The sequence below is a fragment of the Eptesicus fuscus genome, chromosome 3, assembly GCF_027574615.1.
Source record: "Eptesicus fuscus isolate TK198812 chromosome 3, DD_ASM_mEF_20220401, whole genome shotgun sequence".
NCBI classification, from domain to species: domain Eukaryota; kingdom Metazoa; phylum Chordata; class Mammalia; order Chiroptera; family Vespertilionidae; genus Eptesicus; species Eptesicus fuscus.
The window spans coordinates 45,034,357-45,057,116 of NC_072475.1; the positions used below are offsets into that span (position 1 = coordinate 45,034,357).

A 22,760-nucleotide genomic window follows, 5' to 3' on the forward strand; every position below is an offset into this window, starting at 1 on the left:
TTAAGTTGAGATCGCTGTTGCAATTTCAAGAGACAGGCAGCAGATAACATGGAACTGCCCTCCTGCAATTTTTTTTTAAATATTTGGAGTTGTGGGGAGTTTGATATTAACAGAGAGGGGGGAAATCCAAACAAAAAAGAGCAAATTGATGAAAAGCATAGTAGCGTTATGAGTCATTAAAATAATCTAGAACTAACCTCCTTGTATTACGATGGAAAACTGAGGCTCAGAGCAACTACCTCACCACACCCAGTGGTATGGCTAGAGCCAGGCAGTCCTTCCCCATCCAGAGACTCAAGTGCCTCCCACCCATAGCAGTCTTATAGAATAGCTAGTTTATGTTGTCTTGTATTTTGAAAACACAAAGTGAAATAGATTATGGTGCATACAAGCAATGGGATAAATACAATGCAATTATGTACTAAAAAGAATGTTTTGGACCTATATGTTTTAGAAAGAGTTTCAAGATATATTGCCAAGGGAAAAAAAGCAGGTTACAGAACAATACTTAGACTATGATCCCCTTTATATTAAACAAGTAGATATGTGTGTATATACACAACATATTTAGCAAAAGGTTAGAAGAAAAACACATCAAATGGATGATGGTGGTACCTCTGAGAGAAAGAGGCTGGGGTACAGGAAGAATGACTTTTCACACTAATTCTTGATTATGTCTGTATTATCTGTGCCTTTTCAATCAAATAATATTCATCTTATCACTTGATAAATTTTAAAAAGACACCAATAATAAGAAGAATGTCACCTATTGGTGGATCCTGATAGTGCCTTTACAGTATATTGGATAGTAGGTATCTACTGGCTTTTTTGAAATGTTCCTGAAACTGCTTTGATCCAATTTGTTCTGGAGAGGAGGGAGAAGAACCAATTACTATATTGACTTCTCTGTGAGGAACTGTTCCAGTCACCATTTTCGCAGGCACCATAATGTGAGTTTTATAGATAAGTGTGAAATACTAGTAACATTTGGAGACTACTTACTATGTGCCAGATACCCTTGTAAGGACTTCACACATATATTAGCCTATTATCCCCACCACCACCCTATGAACTAGAGAACATTTTTATCCCAGATTTACCTATGGGGAAACGGAGTCATGGTGATAAAATTGAGAGTATCCTACCTAATAAAAGAGTAATATGCAAATTGACCCTAACTCTGCTACACCCACCAGCCACGCCCACCAGCCACGCCCACCAGCCAATCAGGAGCAAATATGCAAATAAACCCAACCAACACGGCTACAGCCACAGAGAGCAGGAGGGAGGCTTGGGTTTCCCTGGTAACAAAGGAAGCCAAGCTTTCTGCCTGCCTTTGCTGGCCTAAGCCTCCACTCAAGGCTACAAAGTTTCAATTATAGAAGGTAAACAAATCCAAACAGAAGTGTCGGCAGCCACTGAGCTGGAAAGAGCAGGAGGCAAGGGTTGCCCCCGGCAATGGAGGAAGCAAAGCTTCTGCAGCCCTGGCTGGCCTAGGCCTCCACTCCAGGCTACAAAGTTTCAATTATAGAAGATACACAAACCCCAAAAGTAATGGCTGCTGGCCATGGAGCGAGCAGGAGGCTTGGCTCCACTCCAGGCTACAAAGTTTCAATTGCAGAAGATACATAAATACCAGATACCAGGGCCTCTGCTTGGGTCACCAGGGGGCGTGGCCGGCCTGCAAACCACCACAGGCCCTTCACCCAGGCCTCCCCACACCCCAAGGGAACCCCAAACCTGATCTGGGATACCCTTCAGGGCAAACCAGCTGGCCCCCTTCCATGTCCCAGGTCTCTATCCTATCTAATAAAAGAGTAATATGCAGATTGACCATCACTCCAACACACAAGATGGCTGCCCCCATGTGGTCAAAGTTCCTGCCCCCATGTGGACACAGATGGCCGGCACAAGATGGCCAGCAGGGGAGGGCAGTTGGGAGGGACCAGGCCTGCAAGGGAGGGCATTTGGGGGCAATCAAGCCTGCAGGGGAGGGTAGTTAGGGGTGAACAGGCCAGCACAGGAGGGAAGTTGGGGGTGACCGGGCCTGCAGGGAAGGGCAGTTGTGTGGGACCCAGGCCTGCAGGGGAGAGCAGAAGGGGGACACCAGGCCTGCAGGGGAGGGCAGTTAGGGGCAAAAATGCTGGCAGGGGAGCAGTTAGGCATTAATCAGGCTGGCAACGGAGTGGTTAGGGGGTGATCAGGCTGGCAGGCAGAAGCGGTTAGGGGCAATCAGGAAGGCAGGCAGGCGAGCAGTTGGGAGCCAGCAGTCCTGGATTGTGAGAGGGCAGTCAGACATCCCTCGAGGGGTCCCAGATTGCAGAGGGTGCAGGCTGACCTGAGAGACACCCCCTCCCATGCATGAATTTCGTGCACCGGGGCTCTAGTTATTTTATAAATGTACATGATATATACCTAAACTTAACACTGAGGTGTTGTTGTTTTTTTTAACTCATTAGGATTAAAGATTAGCTAAAACTAATAACTAAAATGTATTAAGAACCTATACTCATGGGTACTTTCATTCACTTCATCTCATTCACTCCTCACAGTGATCATATTTGACAAATGGGAAGGTAATGGGCTCAGTAAAGTAAGGGTCTTGCCTAATGTTCACAACAAAGATGCCCAGTCACCTGGGATTTTCCCCCATTCATGTATATGCTGATACTCCTGTGCCTGCAGGAAGTGTTATGAATGATATGCAGCATTTGTATAGCAACCTATAGTTTACAAACCACTACCAAATATTATTACTTTGTTGGATCCCCATGACCATCCCATTGACCCCAACAAACCCTTAACTATCTTGGTGTGGGGAATACAAACTCAGTGCAGAAACATGGAGGCTGGAGAAGAGGAACTCAATGCTAATGTTCTATGGCATTATCTCATTTAATTAAGCCCTTGCACAACCTGTACTCATTTTAGAAATTTCAGAAATTTTATGCAACTTACCTAAATCTCATAGCACTAGTACATGATGAAGCCAGGATTAACATGGGTCTGTCTGACTCCAAAACTGTACTCAAAATCTTTTCTTGTTGTTTTTTCTTAATCCTTGCCCAAGGATATTTTTCCTTTGATTTTTAGGGAAAATGGAAGAGAGAGGGAAAGGCAGAGAGAGACATCAATGTGAGACAAACACATCAATTGGTTGCCTCCTGCACAAGCCCTGACCAGGGCACGAGGCCAGGGAGGAGTCTGCAACCAAGATAGCACTCTGGACCAGAATTGAACCTGGGACCCTTTGGTCTCCAGGTCGACTGAACCAAACTGGATAGGGCTGTACTCAAAATCTTACTGCTTAACAGTCTGCTCAAAAAATGAGTTTTCTACTTGTAACTTTGACAGCTGGGTTTAGGGATCTCTGGGGAAGAGGGGTGCCAGCCAGGTGACTGCCGGTTTAGGCTCCATCCCCTAGGGGTCCCTGATTAGAGAGGGTGAAGGCTGGGCTGAGGGAACCAACTCCCCCCATGCATGAATTTCATGCACCAGGCCACTAGTTGTTAAATAACCGGTGGAGATATTTGATATTAACTTGACTTTTCTAGAGCTCTCCTTCCTTTCCAGAATGTCTGGAAGTTCACAACTGTAGCTGGGCATCTTCACACCACTTGCACACATACACACATATACACATACACTAACAGGTTTCGTTCTTATTTATAGGTCTTTGGATTCTGCAGATCAGTTTTGCCTTATGATGTAGGAGCCTCTGACATGGAAATGCCCATAGAGGTTGATATAAACTGTGAAGTCTTCGACCTTAAGGTGGATTGCTTAAGCAACCTTTGTCATGAGCAGTGCCAAGCTAAGTAATGTTTTCACACACATAGTGTACTTTGTTCTTGTGGCTCTGTGTGTGTGTCTGTGTGTGTGAGAGAGAGAAAGAGAGAGAGAGAGAGAGAGAGAGAGAGAGAGAGAGAGAGAGAGGAAGATGAGATTGGTGGGGGAGAGAAAAACAGAGAGAATAGTTCCTGGGGAAAGGAGTGCAATTGCTGGTAAGACACCAAAAGTGTGACACTTTTTCTAAGAATTGGGAAAGTAAGATTTGGCACAAAAGTGAAATCATGACCAATTTAACCAACCTTTAATGAATTTGAAAATGGTTCTCATAGCTAGGACTCCAGTACTGACATAATAATCTAGTTTTATTATTAGGCACAAAATCTAAGGGGAATAAATTAGTGTCAAATTCTATCTAATAAAAGAGTAATATGCAAAAAAACTGTCACTCTGACACAAAGATGGCGGTGCCCATAGCCACAAGATGGTGGCACCCAGTCCTCTCAGCCCCTTTAGGGTCCTCCAGTCCCAGGGGGCAGCCGCTGAGAGCAGGGCCTGCTTGGCCGTCATGGGCGCGACCTGGGAGCGGCCAAGTGGGCCCTGTAGACAGCAGAGAACAACAAGGAGTGGGCCTAAGCCATCAGTAGGACATCCCCTGAGAGCAGATTGGAGAGGGTGCAGGTCAGGTTGAGGGACCCCCCTCACCCCCTGTGCATGAATTTTGTACACCGGCCTCTAGTTTATTATATAAAGATACGTAAAATAAAATACAAAACAATATTTTATGAGAATATCAGTGTATAGAAACTTTTGTTCTACAGACAAATATTCTTCACAGTATTTTTTATATCAGAAAAAAATAATTCAAACATCCATGTGACAAACCAAAAAGGAGGGCAGGTTTATCACCATGGGCATGGTTGCACAGATTTTTTAAAATATTAAAATCTGAATAAGAATAGTGAAGAGGTGAAGTGCTCATCTTTTAGGAGTAAGAGATGCTTATTCCATAGAGTCTCAGAACTCTGCTGAGAGCCTAAATTATAAGGCAGTAGTTTTCCAAATGTTGATCTACAGATGAGTACCATTCTGTAATATAATTTTATCACTTTATATGAAAATGAGAAAACTAAAGATAATAAGAAAATTTTTTTGTGGTATAACATATTACATATAAAAGAACCATCTTTTACTCTGAGATTATCTTTCTGACTGTTGTTATAAAATAATAGAAGCTCAGCACACAAAATCGTGTGCGAGTAGGGTCCCCAGGCCTAGCCTGCGATCAGGGCCATGTCCAATGCCCCGAGATCCCCTGCGACACTAGCTTCTGCTGCCCCACGACACTCCACGAAGCTTCCCGTTCCACGATGCTCTGCGACACTCCCTGCTGCTGCCCCCCAATGCTCCCCAACACACCACAACGCTCGCCTCCGCCGCCCCATGATGCTCTGTGAAGCACGCTGCCCCACAACTCTCTGCAACGCTCACCGCTGCTGCCCCGCAATGTTCGCCTCTGCTCGCCGCTGGACGCTCACCACCACTAAGGGCCCGCTGCCGCTCACCAGTCCTCAGTCCCGCCCTGCTGCCACCCCTGTTCGCCATGGTTCCCCATTTGACATGCTGCGATCTGAGCTTGCGGGACAGGGTGGGGGGACTGAGAGGTCGTCAATGCACCTCATGGCAACTGGTAGAGCAGTCGTTCTGGTCATTATGCTTATGGTTCTGGCCTTTTATCATATAGGGTTATTGCTATTGTGAAATGATGGTGGTCGATGATAATTTTGTTGGCATTTTAAATGCCAACTTGCCTAGATAAAAATTTGAGAACCCTTTTTTGATATCATACATTTAAAATTTATTTCTACAATCCAAAAGTATGGATTTAGTTGAATTAAATCAAGTTAAACATCTAATTTCTTCTTTACATGATGGTATTCACTTCTCAGTGTCCTTCACCAAGAACATAGAAACATCAGTGATGTTCAATGCCATTTGGACCATCCCTTCCACTCTGGAGGCCATGGGCATTCCTCTGCTGACAAGCCTCCATTTACACACAGTAGATCCAGAGATAACTTCCATCCCCACAAGTCACATGAATCTGGATGCCCACCTCCTCTAGATGACAAAAATCAGACAGACAGACCACCACTTCAAGCAGGAGTTCCTTCACAATTGCCCCCTTCAAGATGTCATCACCTCCATTTTGGCACCAATGGCACACATGCACCCCTTCATAATCATAGTTCCAGTGAGCACCATTCCCATGGACACCATCCTCGTGAGCATCATCCTCATGGACACCATCCCCATAGACACCATCCCCACGGACACCATCCCCATAGACATCGTCCCCATGGAAAGCATCCCCATGGACATCATCCCCATAGACATTGTCCCCCAGACACCATCCCCATGGACACCATCTCTACGGACACCATCCCCATGTACAGCATCCCAATGGCCATGGTTTTCATGACCATGGACCCTGTGACCCACCACCCCATAGGCAAGGTCCCCAAGATCACCATTACCAGTGCCCACCACCTAGGCACTCAGAATAAAGAGGCCAAGGAAAAGGTCACTTTCCCTTAAAATGGAGACAAATTGGATATGTTTACCAACTACCTCCATTAAAGAAAGGTGAAGTTCTTCTCTTCCTGAAGCCAATTTTCCCAGCTTCTCATTGCCAAACCTCAACCATCCTCTAAAGCAAGAAATTCAGCCCTTTCCTCAACCAGCCTCTGAATTATGTCCAGGGATGTTTAAGAGTGAATTTTCACAAGTTTCAAAGGTTTTTGAAGAGACACTTCCAAAAAGAAATCTGAGTTGCTTGAAAAATGAGTAATGTTCTGAATTAGAACAATAAATACAATGTAACCATTAAATAAATGCAACATTACAAGTTATTGTAATCTTAACTTTCATATTCAGAATAGGACAAAATGTGGGTAGGGGAGGAGATGAAATAAGAAGAACAAGAAAAATGGAGAGGAGAAGAAAAAAATCTTAGTGTCCCAAGTCTAAAGTCAAAAGTTCATTCACTCACTGGCTACTATACCACTCAAGACAAATTTCTGATCCTCAGAATTTCTTTACTTCCTGGGCTCAACTCCTTTAATTCTAGCAACATTCCTCTTTTAGTACTGTTGCTGCAGCTGGGCACGCCAAGAAAGTATGTATTGTCATATAAAGGATTGTTCTTATAAAAGTGATCCAAATTCTCTCCTACTTCTTATTTCTAGTTCCCTAAATCCTCTTTATTTTGGAGAAATAAGTTCTAAATTTAATTATAAAGCAAACAAAGCCCAGAATATAATTTTTAAAGAAGTTCATAGAGGAGAAACCAAGATGTCGGTATAGGTAAACACCTGAACTGTTGCCTTGCACAACAACTTGAAAACTACACCTAAAAGGCAAAACGAACATCATCCAGAACCACAGGAAGGCTGGCTGAGTGGAAATTCTACAACTAAAAGGAAGGAGAAAAGCACACTGAGACTCAGAGGAGCTGGAGAAGTAAAGTGCAGAGGTACTGAGGCACACGTGCGGAGTAGGTTGGCAACTGAGGACGCGGCTGTCTTTTTCAATCCACAGGGAGACACAAGTTCCTGACTGCTCTGAACTCAAGTTCCAGGCAAGACTCTGGGGACCCAGACTCATACAGGGAGAAACTGGACTGTCTGGCAGTGGGCGCAACTCAAGGGTGACTTTCTCTCAGAGGTGCTTGAAGTGATTACCAAGGGACACTGAGACCTGGGGGGCCTCTTAGGGCAGGGCTGATGGGAAGCCATTGCTGTTTGCTCTGCCCTGAGACGCTACCCCAGCCAAGCTGTGCACAGAGGCTTTTGCATATGAATGGCCTGGTCCTTTGAAATCTAAACTTACTTAACAAACTGCAGCTGAGTCAGTGAGACCCAGAACATCCAAAAGAAGGCCCAAGGCCCTGCAGCAGCTTTCATTGCTTCACAACTGGGCCTCATCTGGGCACCTCCAAAACACAAACGAAGAAGAAGAGTCTGCAGATCTCTCCGTAGCTCCTGCTGGGTGGCCTCAGGCAAAGGCTAAATTAGCACCTTCTTGGAGATCCAAGAGCCAGTGTACCCAGGGGTCAGAGTAGGACCATCCAGATTACAACTCCTCAGATCCATAAGGGACACACTCAGGGGGCAGACTCAGTGAGTAACAAAGCCCCACTGAAGCAAGTCTTGCCTCATAAGGGTGTCTCCAGCACAGAAGTTCTCCCATCGAAGACACAGTTGATCCTCACAGCCAGTTGGCCTGGAGGTTAATTCCTCCCAGTGATACCAACAACAAGCAAGGCTTAACTACAACAAGACTGTGCACACAGCCCACAAAGGGGTGCACCAAGAGTGTCCATCTCAGGTAACTGAGGAGGCTGAGCCACTGGGCCCTATAGGACACCTACCACACAAAGCCACTTTATCAACTCAGGGAGGCAGCCAAAATGTGGAGACAAAGAAACAGGTCACAAATGAAAGAAATGGAGGAAAGCAAACTAAGGGATATAGAGTTCAAAACCACGGTTATAAGGTTTTCTAAGAATTTTCTAGAAAAGGTCGATAAATTTAGTGAGACCCTCGAAGATATGAAAAAGGACCAACTAGAAATTAAGCACACACTGATGAAATAAAAAATAATATACAGAGATCCAACAGCAGACTAGAGGATCACAAGAATAAAGTCAAAGATTTGAAATATGAAGAAGCAAAAAACACCCAACTGGAAAAGCAAAAAGAAAAAAGAATCCAAAAATATGAAGATAGTGTAAGGAGCCTCTGGGACAACTTCAAGTGTACCAACATCCAAATTATGGGGGTGCCAGAAGAAGAGAGAGAGCAAGATACTGAAAACCTATTTGAAGAAATAATGACAGAAATCTTCCCCCACCTGGTGAAAGAAATAGACTTAGAAGTCCAGGAAGTGCACAGAACCCCAAACAAAAGGAATCCAAAGAGGACCACACCAAGACACATCATAATTAAAATGCCAAAGGCAAAAGACAAAGAGAGAATATTAAAAGCAGCAAGAGAAAAACAATTAGTTACCTACAAGGGAGCACCCATACGATTGTCACCTGATTTCTCAACAGAAACTATACAGGCCAGACAGGAGTGGCAAGAAATATTCAAAGTGATGAATAGCAAGAACCTATAACCAAGATTACTCTACCCAGCAAAGCTATCATTCAGAATTGAAGGTCAGATAAAGAGCTTCACAGATAAGGAAAAGCTAAAGGAGTTCATCAACACCAAACCAGTATTATATGAAATGCTGAAAAGTATTCTTCAAGAAGAGGAAGAAGAAGAAAAAGGTAGATAAAAATTATGAATAGCAAATACATATCTATCAACAAGTGAATCTAAAAGTCAAGTGAGCAGAAAACGGTTTGGCTCAGTGGATAGAGCGTCGGCCTGCGGACTGAAAGGTCCCAGGTTCGATTCCGGTCAAGGGCATGTACCTTGGTTGCGGGCACATCCCCAGTAGGGGATGTGCAAGAGGCAGCTGATCGATGATTCTCTCTCATCGATGTTTCTAACTCTCTATCCCTCTCTCTTCCTCTCTGTAAAAAATCAATAAAAATAAAAAATAAAAAAGAAAAAAAAATAAAGTAAAAGTCAAGTGAATAAAAAATCCAATGAACAGAATAAACTGGTGAATATAATAGAATCAGAGGCATAGAAAGGGAGTGGACTGACAATACTCAGGGGTGAGGGGTGTGGGGGTGTGGGAAGAGACTGGAAATAATTCGTACACCTATGTATGTGGACAATGGGGCGCGGGGTGGGTAAGGGCAGAGGGTGGGGAGGGAACCGGGTGGAGGGGAGCTATGGGGGGAAAAAAGAGGAAGAATTGTAATAATCTGAACAATAAATATTTATTTTTTATAAAAGAAGTTCATAGACATGAATCATGACCATAAATTCAAGTGCACCAGAAATACTTTATTTTCAAAACATTAATTTATATTTCATGTTGCCATCCAGCTGGGATAATAGAAAACTTAACCTCAGTCCTTCTTATAGTTTCTCCACCCTGCTGCTCCCCACACAAAGTTATGCCATAGTTCAAGAATCTCACACAGTCCCAGGTGTTTGGATGGTGGGCATGAGAAGAAGGTCTGATACTTCATCACTGGTTCACTAGGTCCCCCTGCTAAGGGATGCTTACTACCCTGTTCACATCAGTCTTTGTGTCTAGTGTATCTGCTTCTTCGTAATCAAACTGGGGGTGCAGGATTCTGTCTAAGACTGCTGATGAACATGACGGCCAGGAATACCATATTCATCTACCTCTGGGATCTTGCTGTCTTTCAGGCTATAAGTCCAGAAAGCATGGCATAAGTGTCCTCTGCTTCCAGATTCCCAGACTCCTCTGTTCTTGTCATACCTTCTCCCATGTTAGGGGCTGTTCCAGTCTCAGAAATTTTTCTTTATTCATTTTTGAGACCAGGGGACATTTTTTCATATTTGAATTTTCTATCTTTTTCCTTCTTCCCAAAATGGTTCAAGCATTTACACTCAAGCTAATAAAACTTTGGATTCTATCTGATTTACTGAGGCAGTTTCAGGTGTGTGGTGGTGGCAGCAGTAGATTCTAATGGGGAAGGGAGAGAAAGAAAAAGAAACTAAGGGTGAAAGAGTCTTGGGTAAGGTATTGGGCTGGGAAGAGAGAGGGACCCACAAGATGCAGAAGCTGAGGGTGGGAGATGACTGATGTGCGTGGTCCAGGAGGAGTGGAAAGGAGTCCAAGGCTGATCACAGTGGGTGCTTCAAGTGAAGAGTCAGAAACAGAACTTGGAGGAAGGTGATCAAAAGATGCAAACTTCTAGTTTTAAAAGAAGTGAGGACTAAGGTGAAATTTACAGAATGGTGACTATAGTTAACCCTGCTGCATGATATATAGGAAAGATGCTCAGAGAGTAGATCCTAAGAGTTCTCATCACAAGAAGAAATCTTTTCTTATTATATCTACATGAGAAGGTTTATATTAACTAAAACTATTGTAATCATTTCAAAAGATACGTAAATCAAAGAATCATGCGGAACACCTTAAACTTACACTGGGATGTATGTCAATTGTCCTATATATAAATAGCCTGTGGTCGTGATGCCCTCACGCCTTAATGACCGATCACCAGGAGGCTGCATGCACTGCAGGCGTGTGTGGGTGGGCACGGACCTGAGGCTGCTTCCCCGCGGGCGCTGGCCCAGACTCTGACAAGAATGAGGAGGGAGCTGGATACCCACACTCAGGACTGATTCTGGGTTTCTCAGAGCAGTGATTTGGCGCTGCATCCCTGCTGGCTCAGGTGGGGGCTTGACTTTGCATTTCCGTGGGCGCTGCTGCTGTGTCTCCGCGGGTGCCAGCCCAGACTCTCACAGGAGGGAGGAGGAAGCCGGATACCCACACCCAGGACCCAGACAGCAGGGTTGCGGGAGCCCCATCACTCACAGAATCAGCCGTATCAATGTTGTGTTTATATCATGTTTTTGTTGTTTTTATATCATGTTTTTGTTGTTTTTATAGCATGTGTTTGTTGTTGTTATTGTTTATTTATTAAGAAATTTATATATACTTTTATATATATTTTTCTAATTTACTTTAATCTCTGACACTTATAAAGGGCAAATAGTGATATTAAAATATTTCTTCTAATTAATTCCATTTCAATGTGCATGAATTCGTGTACAGGGCCATGAGTTTATTAATAAAACTGGAATGTGGCAATGGATTCAGGCAGTATAATAAATAGAAAAGCATGTGACTTTAAAGAAGGCCCATCTGGGTTCTAATCCCAGTTCTACAATTTATTGATTATAAGTTCCTAAGAAAGCCATTATACCTCTTTAAGCCCCATTTTCCTTTTGTATAAAAAGGTGATGGTGGCAGCACATTTCCCCTTTCTCCCTAGAGTACACTGAGATGTCATTTCATGAAACCACACGATGATACCCAAAATAGTTAATAATATTTAATAACCAAAATGACACCAGCGCTGACCAACAGAGCAGGTATAACAGCCAGTAAGAATAGTCACCAGCTGTAAAAAACCAGGGAGGCTCCAGCCAAATGTCTGCTCTGCAGAATCACATTCCTCCAGAGGCATGAAAACAGGGGTTGGTTGCTTAGAAGCAGAGTAAAAAAAGGTGAAATCCAAGAAGACAAAAAAAAAAAAAAAAAAAAAAAAAATGCGTAACTCAATAATTCACAGGAGCATTTCAGTTGTGTTTTCTAATTTATAAAATACTTTTACAAATATTGCCTGAGTTATTGAAAATAGTACCTGGAAAACATGGGATTGAATGTCCTCAATTCATGTCCATTGAATGCATTTATAATGTGCAAACACAGTTGCTGCAGCTGAATAATGGGGTAAGAAACAATCCCTACTCTAGGGAGCTTACATTGTACTAGAGATTTCGACAAGATACCATCGATTGCTCCTTTTCCAGATTTGTTTTATTACACGATAGCTAAAAAGTGTTTGTTATAGTCAGGAAATTGGGCCTGGGATTAGAACCTAGATCAGCCTCCTCCAAAGTCACATGCTTTCCTGTTTATTATTCCACCTGTATACACTGGCAAGTCCTGTTTCTAAATCTTCACTTGAAACACCCACCCTGATCAGCCCTGTGCTCCTTTCCAACTCCTCCTGGACCGTGCACATCAGTCATCTCCTCCCTCTCTCACCCTCAGCTTCTCCATCTTTGTGGGTCCCTCTTTCTTTCAAGTCTAAGAACTTACCCAAGGCCTTTTCATCTTTAATTTCATTTCCTACATCTCCCACCACCCCCTGGCCCTGTCACAAACACACTAGAATCTACCTTCTGCCATCATCACACACCTGAAACTGCTGCAGTAAGTCAGGGATTCTTAACCAAACAGCCCTAATATTAGATATAATTTTTATTAACTAATTACCAGGCTCTGCACATGTATTATCTCATTTCTTCTCAGAAAACCTCATAAGATATTATGATTTTTCACTTTTCCAGTTGAGGAAATGGAGGCTCAGAAAGGCTATAATGACCCTGATTTGCTCAGGATCACATAGCAGTTAAGTAGCAGAGCTGGATGGGAATCAAGGTTGGGCTTACTGCCAAGCTCATGCTCCTGCCACTCTGCTACAAGGCCATCATTCAGCCCCCATGGATCCCTCTTTTCCAGGGGCTCCCAGGGAGATTGGCTTGCCAAGCTAGGTACCCGATCACCAACAAAGAAGTCAAACATCTTTTTTGGGGGGAAGAGTGTAACACTTGAAGGAAAACATCTACTAGCCCATATTTTTAACCTACCTTTAGACCTCCTCTAGCTGAATAGTCTAACTTGATCTGAAAGGTCACTTAGGCTTGGTGAATAAAAGACCCCTATAAAATCCACCCAACCAGAAACAAGAAGGAAGGACAGGGTAAGTGAGCTTCACTCAACCCATCTCTCCTTAAGTTTCTCCCCTGTCTCCTCCACCCTGGGGAACATTTTCCTTTCTACAGCAGATCCAGTTGAGTGGAGAGAGGCTGGCTTGGCCAGAGAACAGATAGGATGCCCATTTTTTATTTTCAGTCACGCCACTGTCCTGGTGTGAGACTCCCTGCACTCACTATGTCCCTGTGCATGGGCTCTCCAGGAGTGCAAAGAAATTTTATTGAAAGGTGTCTGATCATGGTTGCATTTGTTGTCACATGTAGTGACTTCATAAATAGCTTTGGGAAAGTCTTTTGGGAAAGGTAATAACAGTTGCTTGATATTGATTTTTTTCTCCTCCTTTATTGGACTGTACTCTGATTTGCTATACAAAGTTGTACACTTTCCTGGAAATGTGCTCACACATGCCTTCCTAATGCAAACAAGCAGGTCAATGACCCAGTGTTGTAATGTACCAGCCTGAGATCTGCTTGGATAATCCAGCAGAACCATTTGTCCTTTTGTAATAGGGCAAATAGTGGAGGGCGGCAGGAAGCCAAGCAGTAACCTAAAGTGCTAAGGCAGAGAGGAGAGACAGAAGAGATAAAAGGATGAAGAGAGTTAACATCAGCCTCCAAGTTAGCTTCCAATTCTTGGTGAAACTCCCAGAGGGAGACTGATAAATAATGAAGTTAATTGCCATCCTTTTCCTTTGTTCCAGACTGCTAACAAGTTTTGCTCAAGAGGACCAACAGCAAGAAATTCACTGCAATGATGAGGATGTATTTGAGGCTGTGGACACAGCTCTGAGGAAATACAATGATGGAAGCAAAAGTGGCAACCAGTTTGTATTGTACCGCATAATCGAAGGCAACAAGACGGTGAGTGAGTTGTGTTTAACCTTGAGGTCATTTGGGATTTTTGCTACCACTTGAACCCAGGAAACACGCACACACACACACACACACACACACACACACACACACACACACACAGGCACATCACATCACAAAAAGAAAACCTGATAATTAAAAGTGAGGCTTACAGCTCTTAGAAAAGGCCAACCCCACTCTCTGGGCTGGGACTTGGGAAGGGTATGTCTAGTCCTCAAGCCTTCAAGGTTGGCCTCCTGGGTGATCAGAGGACAGGTATCCTAGGCTGAAATTAAAGAAAGGTAGATGAAGTCATTTGAAAGGGACTATGAAGAGTGGGAAAATCCAGGAACTCAGTCAGGCCACAGCATGAGGATTTACTGGGTGACTGGCCTTAAACTAAAATATAAAGACCTTCAGACCTCAAAGGGGAGAAGGTATTTAAGGGGGTATGTCTAACACATACTGTATAATCTCACATATAAATGGAATCTAAAAAAGTCAAACTTAACAGAAGCAGAAAGTAGAATGGTGGTTGCCAGGGAATGTGGGATGGGAGAAATGGGGAGGTGTTTGCCAAGTGTACAAACTTCCAGTTATAAGATGAGCGTGGTTGCTTAGTTCAATGGTTGAACGTAAACCTATGAACCAGTAGGTGATGGTTTAATTCCCGGTCAAGTCACATGCCTGGGTTGCAGTCTTGATCCCTAGTGTGGGGTGTGCAGGCGGCAGGAATCAGTGATTCTCTCTCATCATTGATGTTTCTATCTCTCTTTTTCCCTTCCTCTTTGAAATCAATAAATATATATTTTAAAAAATAAGTTGAGTAGGTCCTGGGGGTCTAATGTACAGCATGGTGAATAGAATTAATACTACTGTATTATATACTTGAAATTTGCTAAAGAGCTAGATTTTAAACATTCTCACCACACACATCAAATAGGATCACATGACTTGCTGTCCAGCCTTAGTCAATAAACCTGTAGGACTTTTAAACAAAAGTATACATGTAAACATCCTGCATCCAGCATTGTTGAGCTGTCATCAACGTTCTTGTGTCTGTTTTACTGTTACAATATTAGGTAAATATGGAAGCAAAGACATTCCACGGGATCATTTTTAAAAAAGAAATTCTGGTTCTGTCTTCTAAAGAAATGTAGAAATTCTTAATTTGGATCCATTTATAGTTTCAGCTTTCTTCAGCTGCCAGTGTGTTATCCATCTTTAGCCTAAAAAACCTGGCATAAGAGATTTTTGTTTGTTCGCATAGGATCCTCTTAGACCCTTTCATATTTAGAAAATTAAAATCTTTCTTTGGGGCAAATTCTTGGTTATTCTGCCATAACAGAATATGTGTTAACTTGTAGATTCTGTAGTTTGATACCTGTTTAACCATGTGCTGATATTCCAGAAGGATTTCTTGCATTGGTGAAAATAAAGATGGGACACAGGGGGTATATTTTGTTTTTTGATGTACCCTGTTTTGAAATCAAAAGTCTTGTGTCATGCAAACGATAACAAATTATTTTTAAAGGGTAAAAAAGCAAAGTTAAAAAATACAAACTTTTAATAGTTTGTTCAAATGAATTTCACTATGTCTGTGTGATAGTTTACTTAGGTGGAAGAAAAAATCCATCCATTTGACATGATGAGAATAAAGAAAAAAGCCAAGTGGGCTTTTTGATTTTGTTTTTGTTTGTTTTTTAAAGTAACATTGAGCCATTCTGTTTTACAAACTAGTGTAGTCATGTGAGTCCTGGTGTTGTCATCATTGGCTGACTGACATCTGTGGCAAATGTGTTGTTGTTGGGTATTTTTTTTTTTCTCTAAAATGTCCACAGAATCACTATCACCTATTGTTTTACCAAAATCTGAGACCTGAAACGAACCTCAGAACTGTCGTGTTTGACTCCATCCTGTCCCAGATGCAAATACTCTGAGGAGTGCAGGCTCTGAAAGAGCACTGCCCCTGGACTCAGGAGACCCGGGTCTGGGTTGGCGTTGCCTTTCCAAGGTGGGAGGCTGCCTAAGCTCTGCCCTCTCTCCTTGGGCCTCCTTTCTCTCACCTGCAAAGTGAGGGACGAGGCAACATCACCTCTCAGGTCTCTTTCTGCTCCCAAATGCCAGGATTTTGCATCTAAAAGCTCATCTAACTCAGAACCTTTGAGCTTTAAAAGTTTTATTTATTATTTTATGACATGTTAGAAAAAAATAGAAAACAAAACAAACCAAATAAAAATACTAAGATTACCTATAATATCCCCTCGTCCAGAGATACCTGTTAACATTTTTTTTTTCAAAAAAATAAAGAAAATACTCTGGTTTGTTGGTTTGTTTTCTAATTGTAAAAGAATATACATTTGTTTTCAAAAAATCCTCAGAAAATTTAGGAATGTTTGTTTAAAGAAGAGAGTAAAAGATAACCTACACCCACCACTGAGAGCAACATGTTAAGAGCTTTGCTGCATAACTGTTCAGGCTTTAAAAATCATGTATGGGCATGTAAATTGGATTCCACAAAAATAGGCTAATACTTCATATACTACTTTGTTACTTGAAAATACATGTTTATAAATATATTATGAACATTCTTCCAAGTATTTATAACATTTGGTATTTTTAGTAAATGTTTTGCTCTTGTTGAATTAAATCAATATCAAATATTCATAACTGCACCAGATCGCTTTCCAATGGTCTGCTGTTATCAATTGAATGAGCCCTATGTATCTTTGATTGCTTTTTTTCCAGGAAGACCAGGACATATTTTATTCTGTCAAGTACGAAATGAAGGAGGGCGACTGTCCTGTTCAAAGTGGCAAAATCTGGCAGGACTGTGACTACAAAGAACCTGGACAAGCTGTAAGTGTGATGGTCCAGAGCCTCCAGTTTTCTCAATCGAGACTGCCAAATTATTCTATTAGTGCTGGGGGTGATGAGTACTGTTGAGCCTGTTTCTGAGGGGTGAACATAAACCCTCAAATGTGTAGAAAGTAAAATGGCTGATGTCTATGTTCTTGCATAGACAGAAAGGGCATGAGGGGCCAGCCATGAGATGTGGAGAAAGCCCTCCCATGAAGAGGGGACTCCTATGACCAACTGGGTGCTTTATTTGTGCAGACCTGAGTTGGAATTCTACTCTGCCTCTAATTAGCTGACCACTTTTAACCCATGGGCTCCCTTGTAAAAGGGAGGTAAAATTGACCTAAATTGGAAGATGAAAGGACATACATATGAAAAGACCTTGTTTTAAAAACAAGGTATCTTAACCAATGCCTAACATCTGTTTGCCACACCACAGCTGGTTGTTTGGCCTTACCTGAGGAGGCTAACAGCCAGTATCTGCCAGGAAGCAAACCATTCTTTTCACAGTCCATGGACTCACCTCTTCAATGTGTGAAAATGTTATTGGTGGAAATGGGGTGTCCACTGGTGAGAAGTGGGGGATCCCTTTCCCCACAGGATGTTGGGGTCCGGTCCTCACAATATCTTGAGAAAAAGAATTTTCTAAGACTCACACAGGAAGATGAGAGATCTTTATTTGTGTGGAATTTCATATCTGCATTTCTAAAGCGCCATTTCCCTTAAACCAGTCCTAAAAGAGGTGCAGCTGGGGATTCAGCAGAGCCAAAAGCCAAACCAATGTCCCAAGTTTCCATTCCATGGTGGAGCTGGGTCAGGCACAGCATCAGGCTAGTTCCCATCTATTAGTCCATTGTATGTGTGTGTATGTGGGGTGGGGAGAGTATATGGCTGTGGGCCATGTGGGTGCATGCAGGGGAGTTTGTCCCCTGCAACAAGAGAGCCAGGAGCCCAGTGTACAAGAAAGGCAAGAGAGAGAACTCCTTCGTTTAGGAGTTTAATAACTGAAATCTTCCCGTGCTTGCAGTGGCCACACCAACTATGTTCCCAGGTGTGACTGACAGACAAGTACCTTCCGTATGTCACCCAGACTTTACTGGGCATGTGTCTATTTGGCCTTCCCTTTGCTCCTTTTCAGTTAATAAGTGGTTATTACAAGGGTATCAAAAACTCCGCATTCTCTGTGCAGTTGAACCCTGAAGTTGAGCTGTAAGAGGAGAGTCTGGCAGGCTAGTTTTAGGGCACTGTGTTCACCTTGGTGAAAAAGAAATATCTCCTCTGCTCCAAACATAACATTATTTTAAACCTCACTATCTTCACTGCCACTCCTCCCGACATCTCATGAATATCAATGACTTGTAAATAATAATGATTAGGCTACAAAAACATTCATTCTTGTGTCTCAAAACTCTGTTAGAATAGAATCTTAAGTTTTAAATAAGAGAAAAGCCATACTTAGCAACAGCACTAGGTGCACTTCTCCATCTGAAAGATTAAGATAAATGGTCTCCTTTTTCTTTCTTTCTAGGCCACAGGAGAATGCACGGCTACCATAGGGAAGAAATGGAATATGGAATTCTCCGTAGCTACCCAGACCTGCCACATTACTCCAGGTAGGTGATATATAGGGTGGCGCTGTCCTGGGGTAAATGAACCATTTCCGTGTTGGGCCAGGAGCATAACCTGGACAAAACCACTTCCCAGAGGGCAGTGGGTGGCTGTGTAATGCCATTTGAAGCCTTGGCGGGGTGGGGTCTGTGGTGGCAGTGTCCAGCGGTGGGGCCAGGCTTCTGCCATTCATCCCCTGGACTCTCCCTGGACAGCAGAGCTGGATTAGGTGTGTGCTAAGGCCCTGGGAAAGGACTAGAAAACAATGCCACATGCTGCAATTGTGGGGTGTCCTAGAGCCAGAAAAGCACAGGCTTTGAGGTCAGATCCAGCCTGCAATCCTTCAAAAGCTCTTCACCTTTTTGGTTTCCCTTTTCCTTAAAAGGGGATCACAGTAATGCTCACTGCAGAGGGTTATTGTAGATGGAAACTAGATGGCAGGCTTGAAGTTACAAGCATAAGAATGCATTGATGACCATCAGAATAAAAGTAATCATATCTGACATTTATTGAGCACTTATTGCTAGCCACAGTGCTAATCATTTTACATATGTTGATTTATTTAATCCTCACAACAATTCTATGAGGCAAGTGTTAATGTTCTCATTTTACAAATGAGGAAACAAGCCGAGGCCCACCAGAGTTATGTATCTTGCCCAGTATTCCATAGCTGCAATTAGCAGAGTTGGTATACTAGACCTTGTAAAAATGGAGCAACTCATGCAGAGATATAACCACTATTAGCTCCTTCCCTCTGGAGGCAGAGGCTGGGTGCAGAAAAATGGGCACATCTAGGGAATGTCAATCACAAAAGCCAACCCAGAACTGACCTTTTGCAAGATAGGGTTTTAGTATATGAGGCTCCAGAACAACATCCTCAGCCACACTCATGAACGTCAGTGGAGGAGCAATTGTTCTATCCTGGCCTTAGCCATCCATAAGGAACCCACAAAAACTGTATTTCTTGAGTTTCAGTTATTGCAAGAAGTGGCATTCAAAGAAAAACAGTCCAAAACAGAAAAGAAATCACAATTTTTTTTTAAAAAAGTATTTTTTCTGAGTAGCTTTTATTATTTAATTTAGGAACTTTAGCTCATAAGCAAATTTTCACATGATCCAGGACACAGCACTTATATACTAGGAGAGAAAAAGCTCTTTGCCACAATTACTACTAGGTCCACAATCGCTTATCTGAAACCTTTTTGGCCAATATGTTTCAAAATTCAAAATTTAAAATCTTTTTAAAAATTTTTTTAAATCTCCCTAGAAATGTTGGAGCAGGATGAAAAATCATTCCATCGCCTGGAAAAACTGAATTTGCATCTTTCCCTACTCCTCTCACCCTCTAAAGACTGCTTCATCTCTCCTCTTACCCCAGTCAGAGCTGCCCTAAGATCAGCAAACTAGCCTCTGGTCTCTACTCTCTTCCCCCTCCCCCTTCTGTGTTCATTAATCATTTGTTCTCCCATCAGTAATACTCTCCTTTCCCAGGTAAGTCCCCTCCAGTTTGTTAACTTAGTCCACTGCCCTGATGCCACATACCTTCTGCAAGGGGACAGCAGTGAGGAAAGCTATGAATAGTCACCCAGCAAATCTTTTTTCTGACACACAAGCTTATAGAGTGAGTGCCAAGAAACAGCTGCAAGGGGAGTTGTGTTGACCTACTCGCAACTGAGGGACACTGTTGTAGAGCACTGTTGCTTCTGCTTCTGTTTGGGTCCTACACACTCGGACAGTGAGAGCCCAAGGCAAAGGGGCCCAGGATGCCTTCATGACTTCCCCTCTACAGCGTGTGCCTCTACTGACCCGCGGGTTAGGGCTATCTGTTATAAACATTACTTGGTAACTTAATACAAGCTTGCTCCGGTTTTAATATTTTACGTTATTTTATTAAAACCCCATCAGTGGCACCCCATCGTTACTGCTGACCACACTTAATTCACTTCAGTGGGTCTTTGCACACCCTGAAATTACACTGAGGGCCAGATTTTATGATCTCTGAATGCATAATAATCTGGCCACTCAGTGTATATCCTATATAATAAAGGGCTAATATGCAAATTGTCCCCTACCAGGAGTTCGACCAGCAGGCAGGCTGACCAACCACTTATGTCCCAGACCCCACCCATGCACGAATTCATGCACCAGGCCTCATATATACATATATATATATATATATATAAATATATATATATATATATATATATACTAAGTGGCCAGATTATTATGCATTCAGATATCATAATAATCTGGACACTTAGTTTATATGTAGAACATTGTGAGCACTGGCATTTTCCTGAAGAGGGCGCCATAGTGCTCATCAGGTTCTCCAAGGAGTCCAAGACCCTTGGAATATAGCTCATAACCCATGGCCTCTGGAGACTGGCGTGGGCTCCACAGCAGAGGATGCTCTCTACCAGTTGTCCAGACCTCAACCGCCAGTCCCTGATTCCTGCTTTAAGCCCCGGTAAAAAGTATACACCACATCCCACATGCTGCCCCTGACTCATCCTGCTTTCTTGAGGATCCATTCCTCCCTTTGTTCCTTCTTCTCAGGCTCACACGTTATGTTGCCGAGGTGACCTTGACTGCTTTACACCTTTCTTAGCTCAGGTCTCTTCTCCTTAGGAAAGTCTTTCTTGAGCTCACTCTTGGCTTCTGCCTTTCCAAGCTCTTGCTGAATTATTTTGAAATATCCATCTGCAGTTCTGTCTCTCCCATTCAACTTTGCCCAACACCTTCACCACTGCCAGGGCTGACCAGCAGCCCCTGAATGACAGATGAACAGATTACTCAGACACAGTTTGACTGTGAAAGAGAAGACTAAGGGGCTCCTGGCTCTAGCAGCCAGAACAACCTGCATTGCCTGCCTTGTTAGCCTTTTACTGCAGTTTTTCTCTTTAGATACAATCAGTAGGGAGAGTGTGGCCTTGCAACACTTCCCTTTTATCAGAATGTCCTCCTTACAACTTTCCAACCAAGACTCTGTGCTCCCCAACACACCACAGTGACCATTACTAACAAGTTAACGTAACCACACAGTCTAGCTCAGCACCTGACATATTACAGCAGGAGTAAAATATGTACATGTTTGTTGAAATGAATTGATACAAAACATATCAAATCCTCAGTGAGGCGTCAAGGAGCTTTAATTAACACTGAAAAATAAATAATTCTATATCTGTAGCATTTTATTTTTTATAAGAGGATAAATTAATGTATTATTTCTATAATTTACAATAAATTTTAAAGAAATTTAAAATAATTATGCACAATAGTATGCACATAAGATGTTCCTAAGTCAATGGTAGGTTTTTTCCCCTCTGACAAAAAAACAGTTCTGTGTTTTTTTTATAATATGTACTAGAATTTACTAGAAAGTTTGTTTTCCAGGGTCTTGGAAATTATCTTACTTATTTAGGACAATGTATCTGAATGCAGGTTTTGCTCATTAACGCTGCCCTTTGCCTACTCTTTCTTTGTCAAGCCGAGGGCCCTGTGGTGACCTCCCAGTATGAATGCTATGGCTGCGTGCACCCCATAACGACTGTCCCCTCTGACTTGGACCCTGTTCTGAGACATGCTATTCAACATTTTAACAACCACAATGATCATTCCCACCTCTTTGCTCTGAAAGAAGTAAAAAGGGCACAGAAACAGGTTTGTGTTTTAATTTTCATTTCCTACAATATTGTTTAAAATTTGTTGGACCTTTATGTTTAGGGTTTCATTGCCTGAAATAAACCATTGGTCAATAGAAAACCTATGATTCCATGACTGGTGGTGAGGGAGCTCTTTATGTCCTCATCTGACTGGCATAGGAGGTAAAGAGTTTTCTCTTGAGTCAAAGTGATTCGAATACTGCAATATATAAAGGGCAAAAGTTTGGCTAATCAGACCCCTGGCTCTGAGGTTGGTTTTAATGAATGGGTAGTCAGAAATACATGTTTTTCTGAGTGATGGTGAGATGAAAAGATCATTCTACCCTCAAGGTTTTAAGAAAATTACATCATCACTTAGCTAAACATGGCTCCAAAATATTAAATGGTACCCAAACAGTTGTCACGGCTTTCTGAGTACTCTCTAAATTACAGTTTTCATATCATTAAAAGAATGTAAATACTTGGAAATCTGGCCTTTTCATTGACCCAGTTGACTAAGTCTTTACTGACAGTTGACTGGGTCCCTTCTATTTCAGTGTCT

At 42.5% G+C, this 22,760-nt stretch overlaps 1 protein-coding gene across 1 annotated transcript in view; it reads left to right on the forward strand.

Annotated features, from left to right (window-relative positions):
* Nucleotides 1–13,904: 13,904 nt before the first annotated feature.
* The window catches only part of LOC103295193 (kininogen-2-like), a 37,233-nt gene continuing 28,377 nt past the window's right edge, over nt 13,905–22,760 (forward strand). Inside the window, 4 exon segments of the mRNA XM_054711496.1 lie at nt 13,905–14,099; nt 16,839–16,949; nt 18,478–18,562; nt 22,045–22,217. Coding sequence (XP_054567471.1) covers nt 13,905–14,099; nt 16,839–16,949; nt 18,478–18,562; nt 22,045–22,217 — 564 coding nt within the window.